Here is a 27,713-nt window from a genome sequence, read left to right as displayed (position 1 = left end):
GTTATTAGAAATTTTATACAGAATTTTGATTTTTAAAATATCAGAAAATGAGTTTTGAAACTCATATTTTTCACATCAGACTTAATTATACGACTTTTATGACGGTTTCTGAAAATAATAGATCAATATACAAAATTTCAGAAATTTCAGAAAAATTTATCCTCAAAAGTATAAAGCATTAAGTTATCTCGAATACAATATGATAACAATAATGAATTTTATAACTCTTTATATAACAAATTTTCGTTCTGCAAATTAAATTACTTACATTTATCATTAACCATATAAATATAAATATATTTCTTGTAATTAATTAATAAACGAAGCATTTATTGCTAAATATCTTTGTTATAAATACGAGATATTAATCGAAATATTATAATTTATCATATCAGAGGATCAAATAAATTTCCATCATTTCCACGTATTATTATATGTAATAACTACACGAATGAAAAACAAACTCTTCTAATTCTCAAGAAACTCAATTATCTTCTTCTTCTTCTTCTTCTTCTTCTTATACATGGCAACATTCCGATCATTTCGAATAAAGAAATTATACAGTCGGTCCGTGCGTGGCTAGGTATAATACCCGGTACAGAAAAACACGTATTAAATATTCCCCTGCTGTTTCAAAAGCACGTTATATCCATCAGTTACACCTGCTTGCGGCGTCGCGCGTTGCTTCCGTCGTTTCCACGGGATCCGACATCGCGAAAATGGCGCACGCGTTGCTCGAAACGAAGCTAATACGTTGGAGGATCGTCGAATCGCATTTTTTGATCGTCTATTTTCGGGGTGTAAGAGACGAGGAAAGAATATATGGATCGAGCGAGAAAATTGTATGTCGATATATTATCAGATCGATTGCGCACACTAAATTTTCGACAGATGTAAGAATTTTTATCGTTCAGTTGTAATAAAAGTGATCTGTAAAATTGAAAAGCAAGATAAAATTGTTAATTTGTTGTTATAGATAATTTCTTTTAATTTTTTGGAATTATTATTCATTAATTTCGTAATTTTTTTCTTGTTCGTTCCTTTAATGAAATCTTTTCAAAAATTTTTTCTATTAATGGTATTAATATTATTGTATTTTTTTATATGTTGAACTTTAAATCTGTATAAGAAAAGAATCGAATTTGATGTTGAAGTGTAGTTTATAACATAATATACAATTTATTTTTTTAAAACAATTGATAATAAAATAACATTTAAGTTGTATTCAATTAAATAGAAGAAAATTAATATATGATCATTATTATTATTGTTTGAAAAAATAAATGAAATTTGTTTCACTCTTCAATATACGCTCAAATTTCGCATAATAAATATTCGCAATTTAATCATCATCATCGAAATGATGGAAACATTCTTGCAAGATTGGCGAAGTGAAATTCGGTGTTTGGGAAATGGAAATTGTCAGTTGGGATGATAATAGAATTGGGAAAATGATTTGTCTTAATTTGTTGGTTTTTGAATAATATAAAAAGTTATATGATGAGGAAAAAATACGAGCAGGATTAATTGATAATAAATAAAAGATTGTACGAGTCAGCATATTTATTTTTAACGATATTAAAAATTTTTCTAAAATAAAAATTAAATGATTTCGAAGTGTACATTATTTTGTAAATCATTTTTAAATGGAATAATTTTTAACATAGAAATCGATGTATCTCGTTATTTTTTAATTTAAGAAATATTGCAACTTAAATTTTGTAAAACATGGAATAAAATATTTCTTAAACTAATAATTTTCGATATAATTAGCTTAACATATACTTTTGTATATTTTATAAGAAACAACATTGTATATAATTAGTATGAAAAATTATATAATTCCATTTACAAAATTGATCTTCACATCTACAAAAAACCCATAAATAAAATACAATAAATCGAAACAATTCAACTTTTGCCTAAAATAATTTTTGATATCATTAAGGACAGAGATATTTTAAATTATTTCGTCTTATATACAAGCATAAATTCAGTTATTTATTACCTCTTTTATCCAAATTTATCAAAGTTAAATAATCATAATTATCGATCAAAGTATAAAATGACCGAAATAACACATTTACCATCCATCAAATGACGGCAATTTTCCCGTCCAGTTTTGTTAATCACATTTCTATGAGATTTTACCAACCGGTTCGGTTTTCTCAGGAGTTACCCTACAATAGGCAGTTATCTGGGCCGCTTGTTTTCCCATGAACAAGGTTGGAAGGTCGAGGAGGGCTTGTTACATATCCGACCGCTTATTAATCCACTCTGTAAACAGAGTCAGAGTCTTTTCAACTCGGCTCCCCTATACCCGGTGTATTTCGCTGAATTACGCTGGCGAATGGTAGAAATCGCAGATTGAATCCGATAAACCATGTCTGCGATCGATCGAGGACTCGGTCGATAAGAAATTTATGCGAGCGACTCGGTCGATCGTGCAGAAAAAAACTTTTTTCCACGATTCTCACTTTTTCTTCTCTTGTAACGAGAGTTTCATTTCAAGAAAAAAGATTTCAACTCACACACGTTGGATTTGATTGAATTTAATTTTCCGCTGTTTTCATGGCCAGAAAATTGGAAAGAAAATTAATTCGGTTGCAAAAGGATGAATGAGAAACGAGAGAGACGAAACATTTTGGATTAAGAGAATTGATTTTGACAGGTTTCAGAAATTTGTTTAGATAGTAGGTGCATTTTATGACACGTTATTACGTGAATTGTAAGTAGATTGCTGCTGAATCGGTTCTCATGAATTGTTTACGATTCGCGACTCCCTAGTTTGTTGGATTCTTGCAAAACTTGTAATCATTCCCTGTTAAATATATCCAAAAATGATACGTTTGATATGAAAGGGTTTGGTTGAAATGATTATAGTCTGAGGGATCGTAAATGTGACATGTTTCTAATAAATGGAAAAAGAGGAAGCAAAAAAGAATAATTTATTCCGATATAATGAAACGTACTTATATTGATTATTGAAATATTAAAAACTAATTGTAACCTTTGAAATGTATAAAATTTATATTAAAATGATTATATTTAGTTGAATTAAATATTTACTATTAAAAAAAAAAAAATGATTAAAAAAGTGATCTGAATCGACTATTTTTTAAAAACCGAATTTGAAGAGTAATTTGATGAATGTGACGTTGATATTTCAATCTTTTTACACTTCTTATGAAGATTATCCAGTCTGAATTGAATTTTCCATTTTATTTTATTAAATTAATCTTTATACCATTGTAATAAACATACACGAATTATAAAACGAATTATACAGCTCATATAAATATTATAAACTATATATATAGATAAACATTATTCAATTCTCCATTTTTACTAATAATTTACTGATTTTCCATTCCAAGATACACCTTTATTTACTGACTTTCGTTAATTCGAACTTTCAAATTTTTAATAACGCGCGCGCGTACAACGAATCGTAATTACACATTTTTATCATATCGTCCATACCAAATTAAGAAGTTGAGTCGTTAACGATACGAAGAAGAAAAAAAAAGGAGAAAAAAGAAAAAATTACTCCATCCAACCATTTCACTCCGATACTCTGCGCGTAAAAAGGGAAAGATAAATATTTGTTAGAAAAATAGTGTGTATTGTATATCTTGCGTGTCTCGAGAGCATAGCCGCAATTTCAGGCTCTTAGTGCGTGAATCGCCGGTTCGTGTACGGGGCACCCTAGTACACGGTGTCACGGGGTTGTATGGAAAGGCAGCTGCAACCCGGCCAAGCGAGACGGGCCTAAGGTCGTCGTGTACTCGGAAACGTTGTAAAAATAATTATTAAAGCCGTTACCGTTGACGTGCCGCGCGTCCATACGATTCGCGTATGCATCGTGGAAAACGAACCGCGAAATCTCAACGATGGATAACTCTTTCGATGGATTTTTTCTTTTCTTTTTCTTTTTCTCCTTTTTCTCGAATTATCCCTCGAATATCGTTACTACGTGAAATTCGTACGTCGGTCTCCATTCGGAAAAATTTGCGTTTGTCCGAAATGCGGAATTTCAAAAAAGCGTTTACGAAAAGAATTAATTATCGATCGATTTAGATTTTGTTTATTTGTTTATTGAATATTTATATACATATAGGAAAGAAGTGGATAAATTAATATATGAGAAATTTATAGATATGATTTATAAAAATGTTGAATTTTTTTTTATAAAAATGAAATAAGAATTTCATTTTTATAAGGTCTCCATTCGGAAAAATTTGCATTTGTCCGAAAAGCGGGAAAAAAAAACGTTTACGAAAAGGTTTAGAAAGAATTATTTATCGATCGATTTAAGTTTTGTTTATTTTTTATTTATTTATTTATTGAATATATATATACATATATAGATGCTGGATATAGGAAGAAAGTGGATAAATTAAGATATGAGAGATTTATAGATATGATTTATAGAAAGTTTTTAAGTTTTATTTATTTTGTTTATTGAATATATAGAAAGAAAGTGGATAAATTAAGATTTATAGATATGATAGGAATTGAATTTTTTTTTATAAAAATGAAATAAGAATTGTTACGTTGCACACATTGCTATATATATTAAATTTGATGTGATATGTAAATTTTTAACTTTTTGAAGCATGATTTAATTAGATTAGATTTTTTTTTAGCAGAAAAAAATAATTGATGTTAAAAATAGTGAATAAATTTTATCACGATAACAATTATCTGTTAAAAAAATAGTTAAAAGCGGATATATGCTATCAAGATAGTTGATAGCATCATTATTATAAATTATAAACTACATACGAGTAATATTTCTTTTTGGAAGATATATTTATATTTTAAATAATTCATTTATCCTTATTATATAAAATTGTATGTAAATTTACACACAATTGGAGCGCAATTTATATGCAAATGCGTCCTTTCAAATTGTATAAAAAAAAAATTACAACAAGTTACGTGTAATTTTCAACTGCGATAAGAATGTGTAAAAATAAATGCTCTCAAATTATAGCTCGATGAAAAGAAAAAAAGAATTTTCGTTAACCTTCGTTCTCTAATTCTCTTCTCCTCTTTGATCGTTCTATTCATACTGTAATTCAAAATAAATTCAGAATATCGATAATCAAAAAAAAAAAGAAATTATCATTATTATTCAATAACACCAAACTTCCACTAATAAACGTTTCAACAAAGTGTTCGCCCCTGCCGCTAACTCTAGCCTCCTTAGATTATTGCTACGAGCCAATTTATAATCCCTAGTGTCATTAAGGTTCGTGACTTTCTCAACTCGAAAGTCGATATAATCGAATTAGGTGAAGGGCAGATTGAAATTTTACGACGCGGTTATATATCGTTATGAGAGGAACGTTGGGCCGCCGCCGAATTGCAACAACGGCTTTACGATGCAGCTGTGTTGCACGACGATCGAATTGATCGCGCACACCGACTCCAACTGCTGCTTTGCGACGCATTTACGACGCGTTCACACGGACCCGATCCGAACGAGCGTGGCTGCAATTGGCGTGCCACGATATATAGTTGCAGCCACTCGTTAAAGCGGGTCGAACGCGCGTTCTGCACGACGCGACGCTTACTTTTCAAGTTTGCATTTTTCCAACTTATTGAATCCATCGTGTTCAATAATGCAACCTCGAGGATATTGCATTTACTTATTAAATTGTGTTGTATCATTCATTACCTCGCGACAATTGAAATTGCACATTGCCAATATTTCGAATGCGTTGAAAATGCAGGAGGAAAGAAAATTCAAATAAAGTCCAAATAAAAATTTTTAAATTCTAAAATTCAAATAAAACTAAAATTTTTAAATTAAATAAATTTAAAATTAATCTAATTTATAAAATTAAATTTTAAATATAAAGAAATATTAATAAATAAAGCTTCTAACTTTAACTTTAGACTTAAAAATCTATGTTTTTTTATTTATATAGTTTAAAAAAAAAACATTATATTTTCAATATAAAAACAATTAAATTTAATTTGTAAATAATCTTTTTAATTTATTTTTTAAATATTATATAATAAGCTAAATAAAGCTAACAGGTTCATACCCTGTCGATAAATTAATAATTTTTATATAAAATATTACTTTAAATTTATTTTAGTGTTTAAGCACATAAAATTTTGAATTTTATAGTATTAATTAAATTAATAAATTGGATATTAGTTTAATAATAACATTTAAATTGCATTTAAAAATTAATATAAATATTATATCTAAATAAAGTAATATGTCTGATAAAAGAAATATTTTGATAAAATATTCATGTATATTTAATTATATTATTTTCTTTATAAATTTTAAATATCACTGATTTATTTACCTTTTAGTCACTATTTTTGATAATGAATTCTAATAACATCTTTATTCAATGAATATTAATGGAATTTGGTACTATTATTAGAATTAGATCAATTAATATTAAATCTACAAACAAGATTCCTAGATTAATCTTCTATATAGTATCAATAATTTCCAGAATTTTCTTATTCTTCATAATTATTGTATATTTATCATCAATTAGATTCATTAAGTCAGATATTTTTAACTTTATAGTTCAAATTATGTTTTTCCTAAAAATTGGAACTTTTCCTTTTCATTTTTGAATAATTTTTTCTTATAAAGGTATAAAGGTGTTTATGCAAAAGTTCGTGAATTTTCAATAAGGAAAAAGTTATAACTCGATGACTGTTTTTATTAAGATTAATTATTAGGAAAATTAGATTGTAATTGTAAAATTATGTATAGTAATTTTGAAAATTTTGAGAGTGAAATAATGAATAATAAAATTGAAGTTAAGTAATAATATTTCGTTTTTTATTCACAAGAATATTGAAATATGATTAATTATCGTAAATAACATTCGAGTTTGCGTGTATTTTAATTCGTGGAAAATAAATTTATCATAGCAGCGTTTATCAGTACTTTTGAATCGGTGGAAATGCAAACTTTTAAATATCTTTTAACTTTTATATCTCGATATAATAAAAAAATAGATTTTTAATATCAGCACTTTTCAATCTACGTATACGTGAAACTAAAATTTAAAATTCCAATGCCAACAAAAATAGAAATTTAAAATATAATTTTAAAATCCATTTCTTTCCTTAACTTTAGATATCTCTAAGAGATTTATTGTTACGTTAAAAAATCAGATTTCCTTTGCTATTTTAAGGTAAAGAAAGTATAAAAAAAGAATTAAAATAATATTTTACTGATTCTCATTCACATAATATTTTTTGAATGAAAAAATTACAAATTATACATGTATCATCATCTCATTTTCTTAAAAAGGAAATATATAACAAATAATACAGATAAATTGTAAGAATAGTTTCTTGAAACTTATTGCATCGAAAGTAAGAATCAATTTTACACAAAAAACTATTATCCTACTTATTTTCTTCAAACAAAGGCCGATATACGAATACCTTTTATTCCCAATATATTAAACCACTTGCAGAAAAAAAAGAATTTGAATCACGATTTATCATCAGGAAAAAATCCTACCTCATCGGCGTTTAATTTCCTTACACGATCGTTTACATCGGAACGCGTGCAGTCCTTAATTCGTTCGCAACAGCGCACGCACGTTGCGCCCTCGAAAGTCATCGATTTCGGCCGGCGACGCGGAAATAATTCGAGATTATTATTATTTCTTTGCCCAATCAATGTTTCGGCTCGACCGGTTTAATTCTCCCTACGGGAAACTGGATTTCTCGTTGCCCTTTCGTTTCCTCCCCGATTTTATTACTATTCTGCATCCTCTTTCTCCATCTTATCGAATCTTGCGTCCGTTTTATTATACGAAAATCAAGATTTATTTATAAATAAAAAGATCCAATTAAAGAAATTACATTCGTTTAAAATTTTGCCTGAGAATATCTATATAATAATATTATACTATCATTATATAAATTATATAAATTATATAAATTATTTATATATTATATAAATTATCATTAAATGAATCATTTATCAAATTAACAAGAAGAAAAATTTTTACGTTTGAAGAGCATCAAAGTATCATTTCATTTATTAAATAAAGATATAAGATAGAAAGAACTATCCAAGTTCCTCCTCCTCCTTTTTTTCTTCTTCTTCATTGTCTCGATATTCAATTAAATAACAATTCCATAGCAACTGATCGCGTGTTCGCCCACATCGCCGCGTTTCTGCGTATTTCGTATTTACCGCGATCAATATTTCGTCTTTGTTGCGGCCAACAAGCAGATTCAAATCCGCTCTATGCGTCATTCCCCGGAAAAATTATACGGCACGCGATTTAACGTGTAACATTAACGGCAACAGAGACAGGGACAGATAGATAGAGAGAGAAGGAAGAAAGAAAAAATAAGGAAACGAAAATTCTGAACAAAAGTGGAAGCGAATTTTTTTTCTCGCGAAAACATCGTTCGAGAAAACGCGCTACGTGCGAAAATGAAAGAGAAAGGGAGCGCGAAGAGGAGGAGGAAGAGAGAGAGAGAGAGAGAGAGTTGAGGCGGTTGCAAGTGGAGAGTTGCACATGGTACGCTCGATAACCTGTCCTTCGGACGTACCTACCATTTTTAACCGTCGCACTTCTAATGGGTGCAACGGCTCTTTCGTACGGCGCGCCGACCATCTGTCGCCCGCTGGATACGCTTTGACGAAATTAAAGTCAGCTGACCGAGAAAGCGGACGGACGTTTTTAACTATCGCGGGAATTTCGACAGCCTTTCCTCCCGCTTCTCATACGCTTCTTTCCTATTTGTTGTTTCGTTGATTTTTAATAAGCGTGATTCTGATCTCTGAATTTAAAGACGATTGATAAAATTTGAAAGATTTTGATTCAGTAATTAGATATTTAATTTAATGATCGATTTATGGATATTTTTTGAAGGAAATTTCACGTATATTTTATTTTTAATAATAGTCATCATATTAATTGTCACCCTAATTTTAATAACAAAAATTACCTATATTGAAAAAAAAACCTTACGTAAAAAAAAATAATTAATTAATTTTTAATGAAAAAATTTACAAACTTTTTTGGTTCCAATGAATTTCTAAAAATAATTATATCTACAATTTATTTACCAACCCCTGTAAATATTAATTATATATGAAATTTTGGATCAATTCTTGGAATTTTTTTAATAATTCAAATATTAAAAAACTTGTATACTTGTATATTTAAATATACAAGTTGTTGTATAATAATCGTATTAAATTTGATTAATAATCGTTTTATTATTTCCATCTCAATTTATAAAAGTTTATTTACCTATTATTTATTTACTTATTTCTCTAACGAATCGTTACTTCTACTTCTTTATTTTTCCAATCTTGTTATAATTCTAAAAATATGGAAATATTTTATTAATTCTTAATCATCGTCGTTTCTCTGAAACTCGAATTTTAATAAATGTCAATTCTACTCTAAAAAAGAATTTTTGGATTTATTTTCATAGTACTTTTTAATGTTTTTCTTATTAGTGGAAATATTTTTTCCATACAATCAATTTTTTTTTGTGTGCGTAAATTTCAAAAAGTAAGAAAAAAGAATTGTCACAATGATGAAACAGAATATTCCTTGATTCTTCTCGAGAGTATGACAAATCAATTCCAATAAATTGGTAAAGGATAATCAAGGAAATTCGATTTGTGAACGATTCAAAATATAATTCTCAATAATTCGCGTTGAGACGGGAAGAAAGATTCTCTTCCTGGCGGCGAATTTCAGTCGTTTTGCGCGCATCCTCACTCCGCCATTGAAACTGACGTTTTGGGGAACGCGTCGCGACGCATTCAACATTTTTATCGCGAACACCCTCGGCTGTGCGCGACACTTTCAGAGAATCGGCGCGAACGCGAGCCGAGGAGAGGAGAAAATGAAAAGAGCAGACAAAGGGACGCGCGGGTGGGATCTCGATGTCGAATTCTTTCATTAGCCGAAGGAGGACCAGTCACGGAAATCCGGGATTCCTCGCCCGTTCTGCATCGTTCTCCACAGTTATTTTTATTCCCCGTAACTTTGACGTTTCCCTTCTTTATTTATTTGCACCGTTTCAGCATACATCTTCGAGAGTTTTAAACAGTTTTAAAGTTTTAATTTAATTGTAATCTCAAGTCTATTTGTAAACATCTTTCCCTGCTTCCTTTCTAATTTTTGGATTTATTTTCATTTTTTAGTGTTTTTCTTATTAGTGGAAATATTTTTCCATATAACCAATTTCTTTTCTTTGTGTGTGTATATAAATTTCAAAAAGTAAGAAATTAAACTCTGAATGTGTTCTATACATATTATAAGATTATGCTTTATCAAAAAGTTTTTATCTTTTGGATAAAATAGGAAAGAATACAGTATTTGTAAATTTTGAATTTATTTTCATAGTATTTTTTAGTGTTTTTCTTATTAGTGGAAATATTTTTTCCATACAATCAATTTTTTTTTGTGTGTGTAAATTTCAAAAAGTAAGAAATTAGACTCTAAAATTCTATATTCTATTCTGTATTCTTATAAGATTATGCTTTATCAAAAAGTTTTTACCTTTTGGATAATAAAATAGGAAGGAATACAGTATTTGTAAATATTTTTCCCTGTTTCGTTTCTAATTTTTTAATTTATTTTCATAGTATTTTTTAGTGTTTTTCTTATTAGTGGAAATATTTTTCCATATAACCAATTTCTTTTTTTTTTGTGAATTTCAAAAAGCAAGAAATTAAACTCTGAATGTGTTCTATACATATTCTTATAAGATTATGCTTTATCAAAAAGTTTTTACCTTTTGGATAATAAAATAGGAAGGAATACAGTATTTGTAAATTTTTTTTCCCTGCTTTCTTTCTAATTTTTGAATTTATTTTCATAGTATTTTTTAGTGTTTCTCTTATTAGTGGAAATATTTTTCCATATAATCAATTTCTTTTTTTTGTGTGTGTGTATAAATTTCAAAAAGTAAGAAATTAGACTCTGAATGTGTTCTATACATATTCTTATAAGATTATGCTTTATCAAAAAGCTTTTATCTTTTGGATAATAAAATAAGATGGAATACAGTATTTATAAATATTTTTTTCTGTTTTGTTTCTAATCTTTTAATTTATTTTCATAATATTTTTTAATGTTTTTCTTATTAGTGGAAATATTTTTCCATATAATGAATTTCTTTTTTTTTTGTGAATTTCAAAAAGAAATTAAATACATTTATAAGATTATATTTTTACCTTTTAGATGAAATAGTAACTGAAGTACATCACGAAAAACTTGATTTTATTTGATGGATTAAAAAAAGAATAAAAGTATCAATTTCCAAATTAACTTTTTCTCAACAAGCATAGACATATACACTTCTCGCTTAATGCAAAAATTACAATTATCTTATTATATTTAAATTTTGAAATTTTATTTACCAAGTGTTTCCAAAATTTTTTGATTTTCATTTAAAAAACCAAAACTATTTCAATTTATCACATGTAAAAGTCAGAGAGTGAAGACACAGTGATCATTATAATATTCTATTTCTTTTTTTAAATCTTCTATACACCCTTTTCTTTTCTTCTTTTTTTTAAGACTCGAATAGGAAGAAAGCATACATACAAATTAAGAGAAAGTAAGGGAGGAAAACGAAAGAAATTCGGTAGGTTATATTAGATCGTGAATCGTTTTCGTGAGCCGGGAAAAATTAAAATTTACCATTTCCTCGTCAACGTTTACTGTCAACAGAAGCAGATGTTCCAACACTAATCATCTCATCTGAACAGGGCCATGTTTGGTTATAATACCATCTTCCTGGGCAAATGTTCGGTGTCGGTGGGACTTTTAGACAAATAAAAGGGCCGGCTGCCATCGTGCTGTTTCCTTTCCTTCGTTGTTTGAAAACTGAAAAGTATATACTCATTTTTCTGCGTTGCGGGGCGAGCTTTCTACTTAAAACAGTCCGGGGAGAACAACCCTTGAGAATTGCTTCGAAGGATCTTGGCGCTAAACTATTTTTAAAATTTATTCGTGAATATATTTATATGCATTTAAATTCGTCGAAATTCGTACAAATTATGAATTAATTTCTCGTTCAATTGAGTAGAATTAATTCATTTTTTCTTGTTAATATATTAAATATTGTGTATTGGATCGTTGACAAAAATTTTTCTCATTATTTGTCGTGGAATCAATACAAATTGGGCTGAGATTATTTCGTTAATTATGAATTAAGTTGTTGTTTAAAAAATGAGAAAGTTGTTAATAGATTGAAGAAGGAAAGATTTTTGCAAAATAGTCGAGTAGAATTAATTAATTAGATATATTGGATTCCTTCAAAAATTTATTTCATTATTTGCAAATATTGAGAAATATATAATCTGGTTTACTTCTTCATATGTTTGATATTAAAACATTCAATTTTCCTTTGACTTTCCAAGAATATATGTGTTTCGTTAAATATTCTAAATTCTTTTAATTAGTAATTTTTGAAAATTAGTAAATCAATTATATTGTATAATTATACAAACATATCAAACAGAATAATCTGAGGAAGAATCTGAAAATAATAAAATCAATTTTGAATGATATTAAATTTTTATTTTGCATTAGTCATTATTTTGCAAGTAAACCAAATTTATTTTGGAGAAAGACCAAGATTATAAATATCGTTAATAAGTGTAATTTATCTCAATCAATATTGAAAAAAAATGAAGAGATTTTACACGAGATCAAATATCAAAAGGAACTTTTGCAACGAGTGTTTAAAGAATTTTGCTCTAATTATCGGACAGAAAGAGCGAAGGAAACAGACTCTTATCTCGTCGCAACTCATCGCGAAAAGAAGAAATATATCGGTTTAAATCATCCATCATCAACGTTCGAAGATTCGTGTTTCTTATCTTATGCATCGTGCATCTGTTGAGAAATAAGGAAACGTATTTACGAAATAATTTTAATTAGCTTATCCTCGAATCGTTGACAGCTGTCTTGGAAACGCGTGCTTCTAATTACCGATCTAAATACCAGATGACCATCAAGAACCCTTCTTATTTTCATCGATACTTTCCAATTTAATCGAAAATTCCAATTTCCATGCTTTTTCTTATTTTTTATAATCGATATCAAAAATTGGAGAATTAATATCGAGAGCAATCTTCATAAATTTTTTCTTAAGAAGATTTATAAATATATTTCTAATTTTTAAATTTTCTTTAACAAAATATTCATTGTATTATTCATTATTGTACAAAGGTTGTAAATGTTTATAATCTGATTATATATTGGAATGTTTATATATTTATACAAAATTTATATACAAAAATCTACGAAAATCTATGCATGATGTGCTGAAAATATTCAAGATATTAAAATATTCAAGATATTAAATTTCTTTAATGAAGAATTTCTTTATATTAAATTTGTATTATATCATTATATTATTTACATTTCGTGTAAATTTTTTTTCTTACACAAATATCTATGATTTATTAATTATATGTCAAATAAAATGAAGTTGGATGTTATAATCGAAATTGGACAAATTCTTTGACTGTGAGAACAACGTGAGAATTTCGAAAGCATTTTGAAAAGAAATTTCTTAGCTGCGAAGGATAACGAAAATTGTTTTATTAAAATTACAAGTCATTGCTAATATCACGGTACGTTGCCTAACGCATTCATCTCGTAAATAATCGTCTAATAAGCTAATTATAACGCTGTCAAACACGTGCTTTCTCGTGCATCCATCCAGTTTAACTTGCAAGGAAAGCATCGAACCGAACTCGAAACGTGGGATCTTGAGGGATATCTTCGATAAATATCGGTTGATAAAGTCGCTTGCTCTTCGTAATATTCGATTCTGTTCAAGGAAAAAAAAAAGGTTTTTAAGGCAAAAGGTAGAACCTTCTTTTTCTTAAGGCTCGTTAAATTGACGTCAAATGTTATCGCAGGAGAGGAAATATTACAAGATATCGAAACGAGAGATCAAGAGAAATTTATTTATAAATATAACAAAACGATCAAAATTATATTACAAATGAAGAAGATATCAAGGGAAAACTTGACGAGTCGATTTTTATTTCTTTCTTTTTTTTTATTTCCATGTCTTTGAAATTAAAATTTATTCATAAGATTTTTTGAATTTTTTTTTATTCGCGCGCAATAAAATTTCTTAAATTTCTTCTGTGAAAATAGATAGACAATGGATAAATTTGCATGAATAAATAAATAATTTTTTTATCCACGCGTGAAAGTTTCATAAATGATTTTATTACAAAGGTGTACAAAAATAGATACGGGCATAAATATATTATGGATAACAAATATTCTGATAGTTGAAAAAGAATATAGAAGTTGAATATTAAAGTCAAAAGTTAAAAACACAAACAACTTAACAAGTTTTCAAGATATAAACCATTTTAATTACAGATACACAAAGAAAAAGTTGATAATTTTAATTTTAAAACTGTAAAAATTTCTCTAGATAGTTTTATAATATATAATTCTATCGTATCTTAATTACATCGTAAAAAAGTACAAATTAAAAATATAAAATATCCTTCTATTAATATGAAATTTAATATCATATAAATCTGTGTTACACCTTCCATAACCAAATCTTAATTTCTTCTGATCGATAAATATTATTCACAACAGATTTGAAGGATTTATTTATTATTAATCATCCAATTTTACAAGCAATTTAAGTTTGTAAATATTTTTTTTACACGAAGCAAAGTTAAAAAAGATTTCGTTATGAATATAATTATTTTTTAAATTGCTTTTATTTTCATATCGTTTCTACGAGAGAACGTTGAGAATTATTTACCAATTATATTTAAAAATTAAACGTATTTAGAAAATGGAACAGTGTCTAAATACGATTCATGTATTTATTTATTTTTAATCGCTTTATGCACGATTCTAATTTATTTATCTATTTCACTTCGAATTTCCTTCTTCCTGTGATCACAAATATCTTTACATCCCGTCTCAAAAATCTTTAAAACTCGAGCGAAGTTGAACTAGATTTCTAGCCACTCGCTCGAACCTAAAAAAGAGAAGAAGAAGAGAGGAAAAAAAAAATCCTTGGAGGAGGAAATCGTCCACCTTGAAATCGTTCAAAACAAGAGCGTGCACGCATAAAAAATCCGCGTCGCGAGGGAGGGCTGGAATGGAAGTAAGCGGGATGATGGGTCGGAGACGGACACAAAGAGAGAATGAATTTCTTTGCTTGGACGATTAATTACGCCCTCATTCCCGCCCCAACTGCGGCCTCTCTTCACGATGCATCATCGATATTGACATTTGCCTTGCTTCCCTTGCTCCTTCCACCTCCCCCTCCTTTCCTCCTCGCGATCGTATCCGCCCGCGATACCGACCAAGGAACGTCCCGTACACGCGTGCACAGAGATTCTCAATCGTGTGTGCGTGCACGCACCTCCTCCTCCTTCCCCTTTCCCTCCATATATATATATATTGTCCCTCCTAGCTAGTTGTTCTCCTGTTTACCGAGAAACCGCGAGATATTTACGCGCGAAAGAGAGAGAAAGAGAGAGAAGAGAGGCGGGGTTGGTGGAGAAAAAGCGGAGAAAGAGGAGAAACGGGCGGCGAGCGAAGAAAGCGACGAATCGAAGGGTGGTGGTCGAGAGAAGGCGGAGAGAGAGGAGAAGAGAGCGATGGAGAGGGAAAGAGAGAGAAGGAAGCAGGGGGATGAAAAGTGGCAGATGGATGATGAAGGAAGGAAGGAAGAGAAAGAGAGGAGAGACATGTGAAACAGGGTGGTGAAAAGTGGTTAGACGTAATGCGGAGGAAGAAGAGAGGAGGAAGGGAGAGATATGGAATTAAGGGAACACACCCCTGTCTTTCGAGCGTACGCTCATCGAATGCACCGGCTTTTCCTCGTTCGCTCACCAAGACGGTTCTGCCATGCGAGGCAGCCAGGTAGGTTGGTAGGTAAGCTAGGTAGGTTGGTGGGAATGCGCGTACAAGGGAATTAGACCATAATCGTCGACGCGTGTGCCGCGCGAAGGGGACGTTTTCCGCCTGCCTTGGACCTCGATGTTCACTCGCGCGGCGGGGATCCGCTCGCTTCTCCGAGTGTGGTGCACCTTACGACCACCTCTATCTCTCTCTTACGCACGCGCGACGCACTCTTCTCCTCTTTTTCTCTCGCTCCTCTCTTCCTTCTTTTATTCCCTCGTGAGTGCCCCGCGAGTAGGTTTCAGGAAGATTCCAATCGCTTGGGCTCGACTCTGAGACGAGGATTTTGATACGATGATCTTCTCGTTGGAATTTTCGAGTCATAATTCCGTTTGGAAGTATTTTTTTTTTTTCCTTTTCATTATGTTTGCGATTTTCAAGGATTGTACATGAGATTTTATGTTGTCGTTCGTTTGAAAAAATTTGATGCATATGTGTACGTAAATTTGTATCACAGTGTGATATACTGATTGTATATATGAGTTATATGTATGTATGTTTTATATAAAATTTTTATCAAGAATCACACTTGTTAAACAGTTGAAGTGACTTTTAATATTCTTAATTTTAATATTCTTTGCTTTCATTTCTACTTGTATTTCTATATTTAATTATTCAATTAACTTAAACTACATTTTATAAAAATTATTTACATAATCATTTACATAATATAATTTTATATAATTTACTTTCATTTGAATATTTGAACGTAATATAATTAAACGCATATTTAAAATTATATAATTAATTTAAATTATTTCTGATCTCATTGATCGTCATTGTAAAGCTCGTTTCCAAAATGAATTCAAAATTCTTCCCGCGATATGAAGATATCTAAGAAAAACACCATCTACTGCAAGCGCCATCTATGAATGTGCTCGGAAAGTAGTGATTCCTGGTTCTGAATGGTAACACAGATTTCTGCACTGAACAACTGTCGACAAGAATCGATTACTCTATTTTACTTAAAAATTCGAAAAAATCCATTTTTGTCTCTTCTCTTTTACATTATCCTACGAAAATTTTTTTCATATTTTATTCTCTCCTAATCGAATATTAACAAGAAGTACTTCAAACAACGATTCGCGTAATATTTTACCGATCGCGTAACGCTATCCGTTTTTCCCCAAACCGGAAACTAAAATTCCCATACCGTCGCAACCATACCTTCCGAGGCCCGATTCTACCCATTCCCTTATTTGTTTCCTAATCCTCCGTAAGAAAGAAAAGAGGCGATCCATCTTCCCCACCTATCAACTTATACAATAAAATCGCGAACGAAAAACGAAAACAAATAAACGCGAAAGGTCAAAAAGCGAGAGATAAAGCGCAGGAAAGAAAGTGATCGGACAATAACCGATAAGAATATTAATGGAAAAGTGTTACGAAACGATCGAAGCGAACGGGGATGATAAAAGTCGGCGAAAACAAGGAAAAATGAGGCGAGAGAAAAAGAATGAAACAGGAAGGAGGGGAAAAAATGAAAAATGAGATATCACCCTCGGTTAAACGAGAGAGCGAATTTTCACCACGGTCGGGTCGCGGGCCAATCTCTCGTTTCCAATTATTCCCCGGTCGTGTCTCGTTAATTCTCTTCGAACCGATCGAGCGTCTATCGGGCCCGCGGGCGGCAATCTCCAACCATCTTTCGCCCCGGAATAATCTAAAACGTTTTGTCGTCGGGAATCTAATCTAATACCGCTGGCCCTGGAAGGTTATACTTTTATTGGCGCGTCTATTGGGCTTAACGAGGTCAATTGAGGTGATACGGTTGCCTTGATTTTACGATAGTACATCGTCGGAACGATAACGATCCGAAAGCAACCGGGGACCGCGATCTCGCGATTTCGAATCACTGCGAAATCGATCGTGTTCGTGATCGCGATTGATCGCGCGCGGCAACCATATCGTATGATACGATGTATAAACGATATATCAGTGGCATCCACTAACGAAAGTTTCGCTCGTGTTTCAGCATCTGTACCATCTGCAAACGGGCGAGGGCGCGTTCAGAGAAAGGGGGAGAGGTCGAGGCAAAGGTGCAACCAGGGTGAGTGCAATTTTTAATATTAAAAATTTTTTTTTTATTTATAGTATAGCTATAATAAAATCTTCGTATATATATATTTTTATTAGTTTAAAATGTTTTTAAATATGGTCACGAAGTTATGGAAATTGAATTAATTATTGTCAAGTATAAATTCGTATTTCTTATTTCGGAAAGAGATATGAATGTGTAAATTTTGAATAAAGATATATGATATTTTTAATTTTATTAAAACTTACATTTTACAAATCTTGTTTTATAATTTGTTATATTTGTAAATTTTCATTAGTTGTTGAATTGTTGTGTTATATTATGTTAATGATATAGTCTCGATAAGCTGATATGAATTTTTAGGATATATTTATTTTTGGTTGGAATATTTATATAAAATGATTTATTTATTATTATATTAAATAAAAAATACTATATGGGCTAAAAAATCTCTTTTGTTATAAAAATTATAAAGATATTGTCTTTAACATTTTTTAAAGTAAACAGATTTTTTTCTGATTTTTTAAATTTTATTGATCTTTAAAAATTATTTATTAAAATATTAAATTTCGATGATTTTATCTTATTTTAAATTCAATATGAAAGTTTTAATTTACTAAATGGAACAAAACTATCATGAATATTACTTCAGTAAGTAAAAGAAGTAGAAGTTCGTGAAGAACTGAATCTCCTTGACCGAATTTTGAAATTCAAATAAAAGGAAGGCATAACTTTTATCATCGTATTAATCCCTTTCAACGAAGACGTCTGTAAAAACTTTCGACTTTTAAACTGTCAAAAAAATAATAATATTCTTTCCAAACATATTTCTATCAAATCCAATTTATTAATTGCTTTCTTCAAAGTATATATAATTTAAAAAAAAAAATCCTCAAAGAATAATACGATATTTAACAAGTAAAATAATTCTCTATTTAATTATTATTTCTATTATTTATAAAAAAAACAAGAATCTTCTAAATGAGCAAATATATTTTTCCTAAATAAATCTAAATCATTTATATCCACAATTATTTAAAAAATTTAAAAAAATTCTGAAATATTTATTAATTTTCACTTTAGTGTATAATCATTAAATCAAGCGTTTAAAAAAATTTCTTCGAAGGAATTCAAGAATGAAATTTTTACTCCAAACATATAAATAACTCAAAGTGAATAAATAAACTTTCGATATTGCATTATTTCCAAAAAAAAATAAAACAGAATTTATTATTTAATAAGATTTCGTAACGTGAAATATCTTTTAATTTCAAACTTCATTCTGTTCTTTATCTTACGTCGATAAATCGTGAAAATTGAAATCTGCGAAATTCGTGAATTCGAGCGACCAATCGTGCTCCGCCTACCTTTTATTACGTTCTTCGAAAGACGAAGGACTCTCTTGCGGTTTCGACTAATCGATATTTTATTTCAATTCATTCCTGTTCAATCTTTCTTAATTTATTTTTATTAAATTACAGTCAGTCGTTATTCTACAATTTTTACAAAAATTATATCATTCTTTATTTTTAATCTTGAAAAATTATTTAAAACATAATGAATCGTAACTATATTTCGAATCTGAACAAGGAGATGAAATGGACGCTTAAAATTTCGAGACATTTACATTTTTATTCTTTCAAATACAATTTTGTAACGAAACAAAGCAAAATATTAAATCGTTTACAAAAATATTCCCAGATGAAATTTTCTTCCGAAATTTAAGAAATGTAATTTTCGATAAAAATTACTCCATCCATAACCTATCATTAATTTACATACATACAAAATTTCAATAAGAATATCAGAATTTTTTTTTGTAATATAAAGTACGAATAAAATTTTGCGATTGACTGTATACTGGTTGTCACGCCACGAAAGAATAAATTTAAATATTGATATTAACACTAAAAAAAAAAAAAAAAAAAAAAAAAAGAAATATTGAAAGGAACGGAATATAATAAAGTTTAATTTGAGTTGAAGTAAGATCGTAAAAATGTAAAAAACGATCAAGAAGTGACGTTGGCGCGCAAAATACGGAGAGGAGAACGGTCGAAAATAAGACGATAAAAAGACGCGACACGAGCCGCGCGAATGGATGGTTTATTCTTTTCCGCGGCTCGTAATTCGTCTTACTTTCTTTCTTTCTCGGCCGAGATTTCAAAGGGGGAAGTTGTGTGATATGCATTTCGAGCACGATGTCGCGTATTTACGCCACGTTCACCGTGCGACTCGTTTCCGGTACCAACGTCGATTCCTTCTCTCTTTCTCATTTTCGTTTCTTTGATCTTTTTCTCCTTTTTCCATTTCACCTTTTCTTACTTTATTTATTTATTTTTTTTTTCTTTTACTTCGATGTTTCTCTCAACCCTTTCTTTCTCTCTCTCTCTCTCTCTCTCCCTTCTCTCGTTTCACTGCTTTGATATTTTTCCTTTTCTTATGTTTCTCGTGTTTCTTTTCGAAAACGAACTCCTCGCTTTCTTTCCTTTTGTTATTTCGGTACTTTTCTTTTTTTTTTGTTCTTCGTTCCTTCTCTTCTTTATTTCTTTCGACGTTTCTTCCCGACAAGGGCCACTCCTCTTTCCTCGAGGGCACTCGGTTCACCACTTATCCGTCACGTTTCTAATTCCAGAAACGCGGTAACGCACGGGTAAACGGCCCACCGTTTCCCGCCACTTGAAAAATCATGCTCGCCTTTGAAAAATGAGACAGATCCGTCGAGATGAATCGCCGGTCAAACTTTATCTCTCGATTGAATAGTTGTGGTTTGTGACAGGGTGATTCGTTCAAATCGACCTCCTCGAATATCTTCGAAAGTGATATCGATATATTGAAAAAATCAGTTTAGATATAAAATTTAATATAAGATCTAATAAAATATATTTTCAAATTGATTCCAATTGATTCAACTCACGTCACGCTTTTTAGTAATCAATAACATTATTAGACAAAACTGATTAATGACAAAAGTAACGTTAAACGTTAATTAAATAATCATTGATTAACGAGCAAGAAACAGATCCAATCAATAATTCATCACTCACGCGATATAACAATATTATTAATAAATATCAAGGTCAATTTTTCAATTTTAAGTTGGTTTGTGACAGGGTGATTCGTTCAAATCAACCTGCTCGAATATCTTCGAAAGTGATATATTGAAAAAAATCATTTAGATATAAAATTTAATATAAGATCTAATAAAATATATTTTCAAATTGATTCCAATTGATTCAACTCACGTCACATTTTTTACCATCAATAACATTATTAGACAAAATTGTAATTTGATTAATGACAAAAATAACGTTAAATGTTAATTAAATAATCATTGATTAAGGAGCAAGAAACAGATCCAATCAATAATTCATCACTCACGCGATATAACAATATTATTAATAAATATCAAGGTCAATTTTTCAATTTTAAGTTGGTTTGTGACAGGGTGATTCGTTCAAATCGACCTGCTCGAATATCTTCGAAAGTGATATATTGAAAAAAATTGTTTAGATATAAAATTTAACGAGAAAATTATTTCTACACGTGGAGAAAGTGTTTGAAGAGGGGATTTAATAAAATATATTTTCAAATTGATTCCAATTAATTCAACTCATCACGCTTTTTACCATCATCAATTATTAGACAAAACTGTAATCTGATTAATCTGTAATCTGACAAAAATAACGTTAAACGTTAATTAAATAATCATTGATTAAGGAGCAAGAAACAGATCCAATCAATAATTCATCATTCATATAACAATTATTATTAACGATAAATATTTTTCAATTTTAAAATTCGAATTGTCCATTTTTTCAATATCAAATTAAACATCTAAAAAAATCTAATTTATTCGAGGAAAAATGATGCAAAATTTCCTTAATACGTGATATGCAATCCGTGCTACGATTTTTTTTATCTGTTTGTTTCTCGAATCGAAAAGAACAGTGAAAAATCACGGTGGAACGAGACACGAGGAAAACATTGTAGGGGCGAGCCGAGCGTTGACTCGATGTTTGTTTTACAGTTGCGTGAACAGCGGCGTTTTTTCTTTAAACAAAACCGCGGTGGTCGCGCGAACTTGACTAATAGAAGGAAATTTGATTGTCTTGGAACGAGAGCTCGCGCGAATATTTCCACTTTCCTCCCGAATCGGAAAATAAACAGCGGTCTGCGCTGGAAGAAGATAATTTCGAATAAAAATCGCAAAAATATTATATTTATGTAAATGAATACAGATATGAAAAATCGGGAACGATGAATTTAACAATGAAAGGGAATTAATGATTACAAAAGTGTAATTCTAAAACTAATTGTAAGAAATTTGAAATTCGATTCTCAGACTATTATTATCGCAAATTGAAATTTTGATATAAATTAGAAATCAAATTGTGTACTTTTTATTTTAAATATCTTATTAAAAAATTATAATTTTTATCATTTTTTTTTTTTATTACGAATATATATAAAATTATCGATCTTTTTTAAATATATTTTAATATTTGAATATCTTTGAAAATTATATTTAAAAATAAAATAAAATTAATCTTTGATTAATGTCGTAAGCGACCCAATAAATAAAAATTTTCTCTGACAATCTCAATGTGAAGTTTTTTAAATAAACATTTTATATAATATATTTATATTATTTTAAATAATAATAGCTTCTTACAATTTTTCATAGAAAAACTTGTTCACACAATGAAAAGTTTTTCAAAAATTTATGTCAATTGTAAGCAATATTCATATAATTCATCCATAAACTAAAAGAATATTTTCTATTACCAGAAGTTTCATCTAAACGTGATATTCATTGTAATTCGAAATAATATCCAGTATCTATATTATCCACTGTTGCAAATGTCCTGCAGTTTGCAATAAAATACAAATACTTAAATACGCCCTGTAAAATTTAATTTCTTCCATTTATTTCCTCGAAACGTTCGTTGTCGAAGCAAGAATCGCATTTCGAATAAATATCTTGACGATTACGGGAGCAGGCTCGAAGGAGTTCGAGAACTGACATTAAGCAACGTGCTGTGCTAGTACGGTATTGATCGACGAGGGGCGCGCGTGTGCGCCGTGCACCGCCATGTTTGAAATGCGTCCAACCTGTGCGAGTGTAATCTTGTCCTCGTTGCGTTTCGTCGTAGTGGAGAAAGAAAAGAAAAAAAAGAAGAAAAAAAAAAATAATAGGGACCAGACGCATCTTTGCAACTCTTCTCCCTGTTGTTCCCCTGTCGATTTACTTCGCGGCCGATTTATTCTGAACCGATTATACAAATTGCGCCTCGAAACTTCGCGCCTTCTGCGTACGAACTTCAAGCGCGATCCATTTTTCAACACCTACTTCCGGTGAACTTCGATCGAATCTTTTACAAATTTTGAATCTTTTATCATCATTAGAAGAATTTTTTTTTATCTACTTGATTCTTTTTTTTTTTTTCAAGATAATTTTATTAAGATAAAATTTTCTAACAATAATTTTAGGATAATTTAAAGTATTTACAGAATTATAGCGTGGATTAATTGGTGATAAATCTCGGCTTATTTATCCGTAACGATAAATGTTTTACAAAGTATCTCGGAAATGTAGGAACGTAATTTGATTGGAGATTCCTGACATAATTTCAAATTTTCCCCTTACAAAAATTTTCGTTCCGGTTTTGTTAATGAGTTATTAATAATTGTATAAATGATTTTGAGAAGATCATATTATTGATTTCTATTTTTAAAGTATATAAAGATTAAATATATTTTTCTATCGTGTTTTTTTTAATATCAATATAATTTTCAATACAAAAATTATTGTTAATTTAGAATATATTTTAGAATATATTTTAATATTGATAAAAAACTACAATACTCCTTTATATTAATGTTAATTCATCAATATTAGCACAAAATCATTATTTCATAATTTTATATATTTTATATATTTTCTAGAATAAATAAAGCTTTTAAATGTTAAATTGTATCGATTGATACAACAAAAAATTATTTAACTATATAAGTGAAACGTTTAATAATATTATGAATAATAGTAAGTGATGTAAATCAAAATGTAGTATTAAATGAACTTAATTATAATTTTTTTATATAAATTTTTTAAGATTAAATATATTTTTCTATCATGTTTTTTTTAATATCAATGTAATTTTCAATACAAAAATTATTGTTAGTTTAGAATATATTTTAGAATATATTTCAATATCGATAGAAAATTACAATACTCTTTTATATTAATGTTAATTTCATTCATCAATATTAGCACAAAATCATTATTTCATAATTTTATATATTTTATATATTTGCTACAATAAATAAAACTTTTAAAGAAATGTTAAATTGTATCGATTGGTACAACAAAAAATATTTAACTAAAAAATTATTTAACTATATACGTGAAACGTTTAATAATTATAATTTAATTATTAACTTAATTATAATTTTTTTATTGTAGATATAGATGAATAAGATTATATGAAAATTATCAAAACGAAATCTTAACAATATTTCAATATGATATTTGCATTCGAAACGGTCATAGAATTATAATATCATTGTGGAAAATTATATGCTAATTCTTTCACTATAATACCGAGGAAGTAATAAAATAGCATAACAAATTTCACTCGAAGAACTATTACTACACAGCAAGAAATGCTTGCTAGAATGTTAAGAAAGAGCGGAAGCTTTGGTGTGAAAAATGTGTGGAAAAGTTAGAAACAATAAGAAAGAAAGAATACACACACACGAATGCTTGCAATATTACATAGCAAACCAGATAAAAATTGTGACAAAGCTGATGTGGAAAAGATCTGGTGAAAAAGTTGAAGCAATTTAAATTGCAGAACAGAAATGCGTGCTGTTAAAATTCTTCTTTTTAGATTTTATTTTTTTTCTTATTCTGAAACATTCATTCAGATCGATAAATATTTGTAAATATTGATAAAATTGACCTATTGCGAAAATGAAAAATTAAATTCTGCTAAATGAAAAGAAGCTTTAAAGAAGATTATTTAATACGTTCCAATAATAAATATTTCATATTTTTAAAAAAGATATTTTAAATAAGTAATTTGTTTTATTAAATATGACTCGATTTAAATGAATATTTATATTCTTTTTAATTCTAACAATTCTCCAAGTTCTATCTATTATAGATACAAATCATTTTATAATGAATTAATTTTTTCAATTTTAAGATTATGTGGTTTTCCTTTTTTAGTAAGTTATTATTCTAAAGATTTAATTATTGAATATTTTTTTTTTTAGAAAAATAGTTTATTTTTCAATAATTAATTTAATTGTTGGAACAATTTTTACTGTATCTTATTCATTTCGAATAATTTTAGTTATAACTAGAAAATATTTAATATTAAATGTTATTTATAGAAAAGAAGATAAAATTATATGTATTTCTATATTATTAATAATAATAATAATTCGATATATTTTTATTATTATTATTATTTCCTCTTTCATATTTATCAATCTGTCAAAAAATACCAAACAATAATTAATTTTAATTAATTTATCATATCACTTAACTTTTTCCACTATCATCGAATTTATTTAGTTTATACCATTTTATTTTAATTATTCCAAGATCAAATATCAAATATTTTCTTTTGAAAATTGATTCACATAAATCGTTTGGATGCGAATATTGAAATATATATATTCCTAAAAAAAAAAAATTATTTTTATATAATTTTAAAAAATCGATAAAGAAAGAGATTAAACGTAATCGAGAATATTTCTAGACGAAAAAAAAAGAAAAAAAAGACGCACTCTATAACGTTCATAAATATTTGATTACGTGATAAAAATCAGATCTAAAATTCCAAGAATCCCTTAGAGAAATTGAATTCTCTAAAAATTCCTACAGCGGAATAATTATCAATTTAATATTAATAGATATACGCGAAATATATTTTACAATCATACGATCTCGGTCTGGTTTATTATTATTATTAAATATATTACGATATCCCCATTTCTCTCTTCAATTTATTTAAACCATCCTATCATACGATAAAAATATATTCTATTTCGATCGTTATATACCATTAATCCCACGGAGTTAAACGGGGCGAATTACAATTTACTTACAGAAATTCCAAACCGCTTCTGCGATTCGGTATTTCTGCAATAAAACGATATTGATAGAACTGATTCCGCGAAACTAGTTTACAACCGACATTTTCGATATCTCATACATGACCTCGATGAACGTTCCGCAAATGCTGTTTCATACCGTTTTATGAGTCATTAAAAGTACCCTCCGATAAGATCTCTACGTATCGAGTCTCCTCCCCCCTCCTCTCCTCCTCCCTTCCTCTTCCACCTCTCCCCACCTCCCGCTTTAGTTTCCACGGATCTTTGCTCGCCGTGATAACGGAATTCTCGTTCGAACCTTCTCCTTATTGATCAAACGCAAAACCATGGCCGTATAATTCAGCAACAACAACGCGGGACAACAAGTCGAATTTTGATCGCTTTCCCCCTCAAAGTTTTTATCTACGTTTTTATCACCGATAATATAAAATAAACAAATTTAATTTTCCAAACATTCTTTCGAACGATTAAAAATTTTTATTCAAATATATATATTTTGTTTCGAACAATTTTTTAATATTAACTCGCTTCGATATCGAACTTCTATACCGATATATGTATGTATGTATATGTGTATACGTGAATTAAATTATTATCAGAGTATTTTATTTTGCATATTACGAATTGCCAAAGTTGGCCAAAGTTTAAATGCAATACAATAGATCGTTTTGTAACTATTTACTGTTTTTTTTCTTTTTTCTGAGCAGAATAAAGATTATTTATATTAAATATTTTTGGATTGAGAAAATGAAAAAAAATAGTCGTTTTAAGGACGAATGTTAGAAAATAGTTTTTTTTAATAGAAATCGAATAAAGTTTTCAATTATTTGTGAAATTAACAATAATAATATATTGATTATTGTATTTTATTATACCTTGTTCATTTAAAAAAAAAACAATTATTCTTTCATCATCAGAAATTAAATAGTTTTTTCTTTAAATATTTTTTAATATTGTTTCAAGCCTATATCGAAATTTTATACATTATTTAAATTAAATTATAAGTTTATTATTCCCAAAGTTTAATAATAATTTTTTTCTTAACAGATTTTATTTTTTATAAAAGAAAAATGCTTTTTGAATTGAGAAAATGTAAAGAAATAAAATTCATCATTTTTTATTATCGAGTAAAACAGTTAAACGTATTCAATTAATTACGAAATAAGTATAACTTTCTATTATTGTATATATATTATATCGTGTTCCAAGGAAACAGTTGTAAATTAAGAGTACTGTAACACTGAAACTTTTATCCTATGCACAATGTCGCGTAAACAGAAAAACTTTTGTTTTCTCGGAAGTCGAAAAAAGTTCCATTTGAAGAGGAATACTTATTCCGCTTTAGAGAAGTTAAAGTTATGGCAAATAGGTTTCCCGTTATGAGTTACACATGTAGATTTGAAGTTGAACCTGTTTCTTGTATCCACTGATAAATTGTATCTATACAGAGATACATTACTTCTACAATTCTAAACAAAGTTTATTTTAGTATAATTAATATTCTTTTTTTCTTTCTTCTTCTTATTGTAAATACAATAAATTCTATAAAGAAGGTTAAACAATAATATTTCTTATCGAATCAAAGTTCTAAAGCAAAT

At 28.9% G+C, this 27,713-nt stretch overlaps 1 protein-coding gene across 4 annotated transcripts in view; it reads left to right on the top strand.

The window, feature by feature from the left end:
• LOC412878 (DNA N6-methyl adenine demethylase) overlaps nucleotides 1-27,713 on the top strand; it is a 182,713-nt gene that overhangs the window by 79,321 nt on the left and 75,679 nt on the right. For all 4 annotated transcript variants that reach the window (XM_026444410.1, XM_026444409.1, XM_006561197.3 and 1 more), the window contains one exon: nucleotides 17,929-18,003. In XM_026444410.1, the coding sequence (XP_026300195.1) occupies nucleotides 17,929-18,003 (75 nt within the window). The remainder of the gene's footprint in view (nucleotides 1-17,928; nucleotides 18,004-27,713) is intronic.

Source organism: Apis mellifera, linkage group LG12, assembly GCF_003254395.2.
Source record: "Apis mellifera strain DH4 linkage group LG12, Amel_HAv3.1, whole genome shotgun sequence".
NCBI classification, from domain to species: Eukaryota; Metazoa; Arthropoda; class Insecta; order Hymenoptera; family Apidae; genus Apis; species Apis mellifera.
This window is presented reverse-complemented; position numbering and strand designations above follow the sequence as displayed.